Raw genomic sequence first — 11,060 nt, forward strand, 5'->3', positions numbered from 1 at the left:
CCTTCACGCGGAGCACACATACTGCACGCCTACCCCGCTGCTGTGCAGCAACGGAGGGTAGTTTTCGGAGTTTTAGTGGTCACCACTAATCTGCAACGAAAAAGGATGCCTACCTTGCCCTCTGGCTCCGTAGAGAAGAGCAAGTCGCCGTTGCCGGTCGACTCTGTACAACTGACCAAGGATTCAGCAAGGCCCTCGGGATCGCGGAGGGACAGTGCCGCGTCATGGCTGCACCCGCTGTCGTCCACCGAGGTCCCCGACTCGGACCAACCACACAACCCGCTCTTTTCCCGACATGGAGTTCAGCTGACCAACGGCGACGACATTGTTGTCGGTGGTGGCGGCGCCGGATCCTCGAGCCTGCTCTCCGCAACGGAGATCTCACCCATGCGAGCACGTGAAGTCAGTGGCTGTAAGCCGCGACTCAACAGCTCCAGCATCACCTCCAGCTGCCGCGGCTACGCGCGGTTGGCGGGACTGCTAACCCGCCGAGGAGGTGACGGGAAATCACGCAAAAGCGTCGCCGTCAGCAGCACCTCCCATTCGGCGGCGACATGCTCGGGAAGTGCACCGCAGGGCACCGTAATCGCTGCTCCCAGCGGCTCAGCCGAGCGCAATCCTCTTCAGCGCTCCTACAACAACAGTGGCGAGGTGGACCTTAGCGAGGACGTGCGCCTGGACAACGGTAGGTGCGACTGGCCCTCCACGCCGTCGCCGAAGACCGCCTCCGTGTCGCACAGGCGCGGGAGTAGAAGTCCCCGCGGTGCCGTCGGTGTCCTACAATCGACGAGTGTTGTGAACAGCACCATTCAGAGTCGCAGTCGGCGTGAGCTTTGTGCCTCCCCGCTGACCTCGCAGTCGTCCCGCGCCTCGCCGCACGCGACGCTGCGGCTTGACGGCGGCAGTGTAACGAACGGTGCGGGTCTCGACTCGAGCGGAGCGCAGTTCGTGCCTCTCGGGTCCTCAGATATGGCGAATCGCAACGGCAGTCCGAACCGGCTGCAGCGATCCTACTGCAGCGTCGTTGACGACAAGGCGACTACGTTGTTCACTCTGCGGAATCGGTCTTACCGGCAAAAACTAATCAGCGGCAGCTCTCTCTCCACGTCGGCAAGTCAGAGCCTTCTCCAGATTGGAAGCACACGCGCTCCCCAGGGGCAGACGCCACGAAACGCGGGTGACCTTGATGCTTCCTTGCATGTTTCAAAGAACATGCGAAGCCTGCGAGACGCCAAGGTAGCCCTGCTGCGACGCACGCAGCACGGGAACGTCTGTTCTCTGCGCAGCTCTCGCACCCATAGCCTTCAACGCAGTCATAGCAACGCCAGCATATGCGACGGTGACCCGTTGTCGCAGCGCGCCAGTAAGATGCGTCCCGGCAGCCGAGAAAAGCGATGCACAAACAGCGCCGCGGGTTTCCTCGCCAGTGGCGACCGTGTGGAGTCGGCGCATTCCATCGCAGCGGACGACGACGTGGTGCGCATCAGTGTGCCGCCAGCCGGTTTGAGCTCGCCGCTGACACACTGGGGCATGGACTTTCCCTTGGCTGTGGCGGTGCCCGACATGGGTAGCGGCAAGTCAGAGCACAATATCAGTGTCAGCGGGGCGCAGCGTCGACTTAGCCGCCCCGAGGACAAACCCCTGCTCGAGGTGATGGAGACGTCGAGTTGCGCTTCACAGGGCTGGTGCGAAGTTGGTAACGGCGCACCCTGGTGTCCCTCCCTGGTGGAACATGCAACACGTAGTCGCATCGCGGTCGCTGCCAGCTCGTTGAGCAAGTCTATGGACCGCCAAACGGCCGCTTCGATTCGCGGCGAGAGCCCCTTCCAGAGGTCCTCCACCACCCGCCGCGGCACCTTCTTCCCGCCTCGCATGCCGAGCGGCTTCTACTCACTCAGTCCAACCGGCGGCTACAGCAGCAGCACCGACAGCGAGGAGGAAAACCGGCTACGAGAGCAGCACCGCAATCGCGTTGACGAGGTGCTGCGCCAGCTGAACGCGCCAATGAGATCGACGACCGTTGATGATAGATTGGCGGCGGCAAGTATGCGCAACAACTCCTCCTACCCCTCTGTGAGAGGCGCGTCCGTCGGTGCCGACGCATCACAGATAGATAATAACAACTCAAGCGCGTTTGCCGGCATTGGCGGCCTCGACGGGGGCGTTGGGTTCGTGGCATTTTGTGCCTCTGGAACCGGCGGTGGAAACGCAAACACGAGCACCACCGTGAACGCCAACGGCGGTGGCGGTGGGGACGGTGGTGGATGGCTCGGTGTGGGCGGTGCGGCCACCACGGAGGACTGGTACGCGCGCATGCGCAAAAAGTTGGAGGAGGAGAAGGCTGAGGCGGCGGCCGCCGCTGTAGTCGCCAGTGATGCGAGCTTCACCTCTGCAGCTCCTTCAAGTTTATCGGCGCCCACGCACATTCCCGCGGCGACCAGTAGGATCCATAGCAAGGAATCAACGCAGCCAGAGATGCAGATGCCCGCCATCGATCGCACCACGACGTGCAAAGGGCTTCTGCCCCTCCTTCGCTCCACCCGCAGCTCCCGCGCCCCCTCCGCGACCCCTCTGCACAACAGCTTGTCGTCCGGAGAGCCGCAGGCGTCGCCGCCAACGTTGAACCAAACATTCGTGCCAAAAACTAGCCCTACCGTGGCCTCGGCTGGTGAGCGCTTTGTGCGGCGCCTGCAACCAGGTATCCTCACGCGGATGCCGCTGAGCCACACATGCGCTGCGCTAGGCAGCGCCGATGGCGGGGCAGCTACCACACGCCCTCACCCGCCGGAGGCAAAACTCACGGAAGAGAATTCCGTGGCAGCGAGTTCGCCTTCAACACTTCCGTCGCTCCCAGCGACCGCATTGACAGTGCCTGTCAATGCGGTCCAAAGTGCAGACAGCTCCAGAGCAGCGCTGTTGCCCGAGCTGGAGGTCATTGAACCGCGCCACCGCCCCAGCCCCCTCGATGCAGATGATGGCAGTGTCAGCAGCATGGGCAGCACATCGACTGTGGCACCGCTGAAGTCGTCTTCATCGAGGCATTCGTCTGAAAACCTCCTCTGGATGTCGAGCAGGAGCGTAAGCATGGTCGACACAAGCCACTCCCAGCCTGACCTGCGGCGTCATTGCTCACTTCCACAGATAGTGCCAAGACAGGGCATGACTACGCTGAAACCGTCGCCGCCCAGGCAACACTCAAACAGCACCATCGCCACCTCAGTGCAGTCAAGGGTGCACAATGGCGTGCGACTCACGCTTGTGCCCTCCGGTGCTGGCGCACAGCCTTTGGAGGGCACCTCCGCGACGCCCACGAGAGAAGTGCCGGCCTCGCGAGTTGGTGCTACGACGCGCGAGTCTGCATGCACCGGGGCTGACGTGAACGGTGGGCTGTGCTGCAACCCTTCAGCGCGGGCCCCTCGGCAGGGTGCTAGCGCGAGAAAACAGCCATCGGCAGGCGCGCGCTCAACCGAGAAATCAACGAGCTCGGCGGGTGCGCTGGCCGCCATTCTCGCGTCGGCGCGTCTCTCCGACTCGTGACGGCGAACTCACTCGACGGCAGTAATGCACGCACATCGCGAGTGCTTCTTTTGCGGGCGTCTCCTCTCCACATCTCTTTGTGCGTGTGTGGGTGTGTGGGTGTGTGTGTGTGTGTGGGTGGTTCGAGCCGTGGTGTGACTGCTGCTCGGTCCTTTCTTTGTCCATGCCTCCCCACCTTCCTGCACATAACTTCAGTCTCCCTCCCCCTCCCCCTCCCCCAAAAAGGCGCGCTGTTTCTCTGAGTGGTATGTAACTTGGCTTTCAAAGACGCTGCTGCTGCTGTCGATGCTCCTCTCTCTTCTCTCTCCTCTTTTTATTTGGGTAACCTGCTTGCTCGTGTGTTTGTTTGATTGCCGATGTCTCTCCGTGTCTTCGTCTTCCCTCCCTCTCTCTCGCGACCTGTGTCGCTGGGCACGGCGCCTGTGCCTCTCTTGTCCCTTTCCTGTTTCATTTGGGTGATTTCTTCTCCTCTCCTTCGCCTACACAGAGCGAGCTCGGTAGAGCGACGCCAACGCCCCCCCCCCCACGTGCAGTGCATCCATGGCTTCCCTTTTCTTCGTTGCTGCGAGCGAAAGACGCACACACACACACTAGAAATACTGATGGAACAGCGACCGTGTCGCGCATTGGGCCATGATGCGGCTGCGTCTCTTCCTCCTCTACGGGAGGCGGGTGGGCAGCGGGGTGTGTGTATGTGTAGGTAGAAAATGAGGGCGGTGAAGGTGCATGTCTGTGCGTGTTTGCCTGCGTTGAAGGTAACGGTGCTATACTTCGGTGTTTATCGATATCCGTCTCCCGTCGTACGTGTGCGTGCGCGTCTGTATGGGCAATGACGGGAGAGGGTGATGTTGGAGAGAGAGTGCGCGAGGGGGCGCATCGGTGCCCTCTCGCTTTCTAACCGTCCCTCGATCCCTTGTTGTTTTGTTTCTGCCATTCGGCGTCCACTTTCGTCTTGTTGGTAACACAGCCGACTGCTACCCCTCCCCCTCTCCCCATCCCCTGGCGACGGTGTTGTCCTCTGTGTGTATGTGTGAGAGAAGTTGACTTTCTTTTTCCTGGCAGAGGGAGGGGAGAGGGAGGCGGTGGACACACCCAGACACCCCCACGCTTGCAAAGAGCACCTTTGACAGCACCACGAAGGAATACCAACAACAGAAAAGAAAATGGACAGAGGCGGAATAGACACAAAATGGTCGGTGCCGGTGCAAGCACGGCAGAAGCGGACGTCGACCGGACGTCTACGCCCCATAGGCACGTGCGAACAACCATGAACCTACGCACCGCATAGGAGGAAAAGAGAAGGGCGTGGGGCCCAGTGAGGACGCGATTCAGCGTCGGCGCGGCACAATGGACTTCACTGGGTCCCATCGATTGGGGGGGGGGTTGCGTGGCAAGGAGCCCTTATATGTTGATCGAGCTTGATCAGTTGGCCGTGTGCTTTGCGTGCTTCTCTCCTTCCTTGTTCTCTTACTCTCCTCTGTGCATGTATCTGCGCGTGTGTGTGTGTCATGTGGTATGTAGTGCAACACCCCTCTTCCATTCCGCTTCACTGTGCGTGCGCCCGTGAGGGCGTGCGCTGTACTGATGGCGGGGAACGGGCATGCGAAACGCATGATGTCTGAACGCTTCGTTTGCACCACGGCGACTGTCCTTCTACTCTCCTTAACTCCTCCCCCTCCCCCCTCCCCCGACGCTCTCTATCTACTTCTCTTTGTCGATGAAATCGTCTGCCTCCATCACGCACGCACCACCGCCACCACCACCCTCCGCTCGATTGTTCGGTCGCTCGCCCGCACATATCTTCTCGGAACTAGTTCCGGTAGGGGATACAAAGAGAGGACGACATCGCAAGAAGTACACGCACGGACTCCCCTACCCACGTACTCACAGCAGCGTCAAGTGCACCTTGACACTCCGCACAGGAACAATTCACAGGAGGTGGTGTGGGGGTACTTGCACGCATTCCGCTTTCCACCCCCTCTCGCCCCTCTCTCTCTATGGCAGGTGAGAGGGCAAACGTGTGAACGATAGACTTCCCCCTCCCCCTCCCTCTCTTCCCTGCACTTCCCTTTCTCTTCAAACCGATCACATAAACACGCGCACAACCGTAAATACATCTATAGCTGCTTGCCCCTCCCCCTTCCTCTCTCTCTGCGTTGCGGACTGTTTCCCTTCCCTGGTGTTCGAGTCCTTGCCTCGATCTTGGTGGCGGTTGGTTGTTTCTCTTCGTGCGCCTTATTTTTACCTGTGCTCTCCTCCTCCCTCTCATCTCCCTCTCTCAGTGGTTTGTATGCGGGCCACCGCTTACGTAGACGAAACCTGTGTCCTTTTTTTTATCCCAACCAAACGCCGTCATCGCCCGTGCATCGCGTTCTTTCTCCCATTTCGACCTCATTTTTTCTTTTTGTTCTTCTTCGCAGGGGCGCGGCGGAATCCACGGTGCATCGAAAGAGATCCTGAAGAAAAGGCGTCCTCCTCACCCGGCCCACGTCCCTTCGCTCATCGCTGTATCAAGTGCTTATCAGCATCATCACGCACACGCATCAAAACGACGAAACACCTGCCAGCTCAGCGCGAACACATTCGGGGTTTTCTTTTATTTTTTTGTTTCCTGCTCTACCACTCCCCATTTTTCCCAAGGAACAGCGAAGATCTGCTTCGCGTGTGCGTGACAACGTGGGCGGGAGAAAGCGCCGACGTGCCGTCTGAACACAGGCGGACAGGCACAGACGGAGGAGAGAGGGACGCAGTTTGTGGAGGTGAGGAAAAGGGTGCCGGTGCACCCCCTTGTTGTCACCATCTTCGTTAAATAGCATCCACAGGACTCGCTTTCTTCGCTTCGTCGTTGCTGCGTAGTTCTCTGTTGTCATTGTTCGCTCTTTTTTTCTTTAGCGCCGCGTGTGCCTGTATTACATGGCCATCCAGCGTGCCAACCACAGCACCCGCATCAGAAGTCAAAGACATCCACAAGCAGCCCACCCACCGCCAACACCTCCTCTTCTCTCCCCTCGAGCGCCTCTTGGCTTGCTGCAGCCCTTGGAGAAGAGAGACGAAGACACATAACAACGTACGTTGTCACTCCCTGTCGCTTGTCATTTTGTAGGTGGGCTGTGCACTCTTCTCACGTTCTCCTGGCTCTTGTCTGCTTGCCGGCTGCTCTTGTTCTCTTCTTATTTTTGCTTCCACCACCCCACACATCCCCCCACCCCCGATTTTCTTCGGCCGCTGTCTCTCTCTCTCTGTGCGTGTGTGTGTGTGTACTTGTCGGTGTTCGGTATGCCGCCTTCGTTGTGTACCACTACCTCCTCTCTTACTCCACTGCTCCCCCTCGTTCTCTTTATTGTCAGTCTTCTTGAGCTTTTTTGAAGTTTTCGGTGTTGTTCGCTTGTCGCTACCCCGCTTGGGCGTCTCTTCGGGTGTATTCGTTACTTCGCCGCGAGAGTGCAGTCCCCGCGCCCCCTTTCTCTCTCCCAGACTTCTTCACTCACACGCACGCCAACAGACGTACAACGGACTCGGCTCTTCCCTCGCTGTGGGAGTGCGACAATGCCGCTCTCATCATTGTGTCATGATACTCAAGACGCAGCACAGAGAGGCGTCGGTGACCGCAGTCGTTCTCAAGGAAGACAAACCTCATTGCGCCCGACTGCGTCGTGTGTGGGGAGAGGCAGGGCAAGCCGGCGGCCCACCACGACAACGCCGTTTCTGCAGCCCGCTTTGCATCGTGAGGTGCTCACTTCCTCTGCCTCGCCTTCGAAGTCGATCAGCATCACCCCAACAGGCACGCAGGGTGCGCCGTCGCAGGATCATGTGTCAGACGCTGAGGATGCAGTGGTGTCGACTGCTGTGTTGACATCGACTGCGCTGGCGCAGTCATGTGTTCAATCGGAAGGCCCCGCCATGGCTTTCCGGTCGCCGTCGCCGTTGGGGAGCTGCGACGACTCGCTCGACGGCGACTCAACGGCCGTGTCCACCATTGTCTCCGGATCCGTCGTGCAGCAACGTCCTCGTGTGGCGTCAGCGATCGTCATGTCGGGTGGTCACGCATCCTGGTCCATTTCTGGTCGTTGTCCGTCGGTGCAGTCGTTTCAGAGCCGTTCCACGAGCCACTCGACGACCAAGGCGAGGGGCCTCTCCGGTTCCTTGTCGTCACAGCAGGCTGCTGCGCTCTCGTCGCCAAAGTCGTCGAGCTTTTCTCACCTCCGCCCGCTTCCGTCGAGCAAGGAGGCGGATTACCTCAACTTAGCCCATCAGCGCAGCTTTATTGGACGCTTCCGCTGTGCGACTCCAGTGGTGATACGCACGCCAGCTGCGGCTACGTCGCATGAACGTCCTGCACCGTTCACCACTGACGGTTCCGCGCCGTCGCACAGGCACAGCGGTAAAGCGCATAAGGGGACGGCGGCGGCATCGGTGTGTGTCGCCGCCGCCGATGCGACCGCTGAGGGCGGCCGCACGAGTCCCTCCGCCGCTCCTGACGGGCGCGCGCAAGGTGTCGAGGTCGAGGCGCAGCATGCCGTTGACGCGCCCCCTCATCACACGGTGGCAGCCCGTCATCCTTCCTCTCTCGCTGCACCGGCTAGGTCTCCGCGGCAATTGGGGCGCCGCGTGTCTGGCTCTGGGGCGTCGATGGCCAGTAGTGGGACGGCAGGGCGCAGCACTGGTCGGGGTCGGGCGTTGTCGCTCCTCAAGGGAGCGCGCCCGCGCGGTCTTCTGCCTTCTTCATCGGCGTCTGCTCTCGTGCGGTCGACTGGAGCAACGGCGCCTGCTGGGTTGAAGGGCCGATCTTTCGCTGCCGACGGTGGCCTGCTCGCCGCGAACATGGAGCCGCTGGTGAAATCGGGCTTGCACACGTCTCTGTGGTTGGCTCAGCAGGATGGCGGACTGGAGGTGCGTAGCATGGCGAACCCCAATCAAGTGCTGGCGAGTCTTCCGCGCCGCGACCCTCGAGCCGTCATCACCTCCCTGACGGAAGTCTGTGGCAGCCGCGTCGTCGCCGGATACACGGACGGTACGCTGTGCGTTTACGATGCCGTCACGATGAAGCTAACGGCGGAGCATCGCGCACATACGGCTGCCGTGACGTGTCTGCTCTACGTGCAAGGCGCCCCGCGCCTTTCCCTGCATACCAGTGCCGACACGGAGCTGCACTGCAAGCATGAGTCGGCCCCCACGCAGTCGCTCCTGCTCACAGGCTCACTCGACCGCTCCATCGCCGTGTGGGAGGCCGCGAGCATGTCTTACCTGCACAAACTGAAGGGCAATCTGCGCAGCATCGGCGCGCTTGCGGCGACCGCGACTGGCGGGTACGCTTTCAGCGGCTCTGACGACGGGACGCTGCGCATGTGGGACGCGGTGCACGGCGACCAGCTCACTATTACAAAGGAGGAGCGAGCAAATGCCGTTAAAAGGGTCAATGCGACGGACTTGGCCACAGCTGAGCCCCCGCCGCAGCCGCTGGTGGTGGCATCGACCGCTGTCCCTGTTGCGGCAGGGCAGCCGAACCGCTCGGTGTCTTTCCATGGGCTGCGCAGAGGAGAGGCCGCGGCAGAGGCGGGTCGAGGAGTGCGCGCCGGCAAGTCCAGAGTGCCCTCACCACGCGTCTTTCGCCATCCGTTTCGGACCTCGGTGTCGGCGAGCACGAGCGGCGTCGCAGCTGCCCGCTCGCCTCGCTTTCCCACACCCCTGGCCGTGGCGGACGGTCACTACGGAGATACGGACCGGGGCGCCTTTGCGACATCACGCACACCGCAAAATCTCAGGCGCGACATAAAGAGGCGGGCGGAGGGCCTTCGAGCCAAGCGGGGTGCCGCCATCGTCTTGGCCAACAGCGGAAGGGCGGCGAAAAAGACGAAAGCGAAAAGCGCGTCCGCCGCCCCGGCCGCCGGCATGTGGGCGAAGCACAAGAAGGGGGCACGGAAGAGGGTTACGAAGAGTGCGACTTTGGCAGCCGAGCCGACACCGGTGCGGACGCGGTGGCTCGCGAACTCGTTGGAGCAGCGACTGGAATCGTGGCTGCGCCTGTACCAGCAACGCGTGCTGCCCTCGGCGGCATCTATGCAGCTTATGCAGCTGATCGCTGCCGGGTATGACGCGGTAACCGCGTTCAACTGGCCCATCGAGTACGCGCACACCGAGTGCGTGACAGCGCTCGCGGTGGTGGAGGACCGCCTGCTCGTGAGCGCCTCGCGCGACGCCACAGCGAAGGTGTTTGCCTTGCCTTCTGGCCAGTACATTCGTGGGTTGGCTTCGTCGCGCCGCATGCCGCTCTCGAGTGTGCTCTATGACGCCAGCGTTGGCCGCCTCTACACCGCTTTCTTAGACGGCGGCCTCGCTGTGTACGACACCCATTGCGCCGAGTTGCCGTTGCTCTCCCAGATGCAGTCACCGTCCACGATTCTCTCTTCCACTTTTGTGCAGCTTCGCATGACGCCGATGCGGCGTTTCGTGTGGACGGCCGTCGTGTGTGGCGAGGAGGCCCCGGGCACGTCACTGAACGGCAGCGGCGGCCTGTCATCGGTTGCTATGGGCGCTGCTCAGTTTGATAGGACCACCATGGCGCATGGCCCCAACCAAACCGCCACGAGCTATTGTGTGGGCCAACCGTCGCTGCGTGAGTTGAACGCGGCCGTCTCGCTGCAGCCGCTACAGCAGCAGCGGGCGCTCAACCTTGCCAAGCAGGCGAGCCAGGCAACAAATGACATGCTGGAGGAGATGGAGTTGTCCGACATGCGTCGCTGCGGGCTCGTACTGGAGCGTGTATACGTGCGCCGGCAGTTGTACTGCGTATTTGCGCGTTGGCGGCAGTGGGCCCAGCGCCGCGCGTTGCGTTCGGATTTAAAGGCCGCCATTGCGGCGCGAGCGGAGAGCTGCGCAGTGACGCTGCTCGGTCGCTACACGCAACGGTGGCTGAACTGGACGCGTGCGCGGAAGAAGATGTCTGCAATGGAGGTGCTGCGGGAGGTGCAGTTGCAGGCAAGTGACGTGGTGCTGCTCACCGTCTGCAGCGAAGTGCGTGAGGGACGCCGGCGCGTGTGGTCGTTGGCGGCCGATGTCATGGGGAGGCAACAGCAGATCACTCGGCTCGCCTGTGCGTACAACCGCTGGCTTGAGTTCCTTCGAGTCCGACAGGCGCATCTGCGTCAGAGCGTGTCGTTCAACAAACTGCTCTTGTCGATGAACGAGAGCTCCTACACCCCGGTCCGCTGCGCGTTGGCCCAGTTGACCCGAAAAGCAACACGGGTCGCAACCCAGTCGACTGCGCTGTGGCTTCTGACAGAGAAAACGCAGAGCAGTCAGGCACACGCGCGCCGGCGCCGCTGGTTTGACCTGTGGCGCACGTGTGCGCTGCAGCGTCGGCGCGTTGCCGCCTCCGCAGCGGAGAGCCGAGAATGGGGTGTGGTGGAGCCGCTTTCCTCGTCGCTCGTTCAGCCGTGGAAGCTGCGCCGTCGCTACTTTGCGCTGTGGCAGAACTTTGCCCTGTACGTAACGCGCAGCGAGCGACTTGCCAGCGAGCGTTGCAC

General features: G+C 61.3%; 2 protein-coding genes across 2 annotated transcripts in view; both read left to right on the plus strand.

Moving 5' to 3' along the window:
* Positions 1–105: 105 nt before the first annotated feature.
* LMXM_19_0370 (conserved hypothetical protein) lies at positions 106–3,537 on the plus strand (the record flags this gene model as incomplete). The annotated part of the gene is made up of 1 exon (XM_003874166.1): positions 106–3,537. The coding sequence occupies one exon, from the start codon at positions 106–108 to the stop codon at positions 3,535–3,537; it is 3,432 nt and encodes a 1,143-aa protein (XP_003874215.1).
* A 3,546-nt stretch (positions 3,538–7,083) lies between these two features.
* The window catches only part of LMXM_19_0380 (conserved hypothetical protein), a gene marked incomplete at both ends in the record, with an annotated part of 6,198 nt that continues 2,221 nt past the window's right edge, over positions 7,084–11,060 (plus strand). The window contains one exon of the mRNA XM_003874167.1: positions 7,084–11,060. This exon is cut by the window's right edge and continues 2,221 nt beyond it. Within this exon, the coding sequence (XP_003874216.1) occupies positions 7,084–11,060 (3,977 nt within the window).

The sequence above is a fragment of the Leishmania mexicana genome, chromosome 19 (assembly GCF_000234665.1).
Source record: "Leishmania mexicana MHOM/GT/2001/U1103 complete genome, chromosome 19".
In the NCBI taxonomy this organism is placed as follows: Eukaryota; Euglenozoa; class Kinetoplastea; order Trypanosomatida; family Trypanosomatidae; genus Leishmania; species Leishmania mexicana.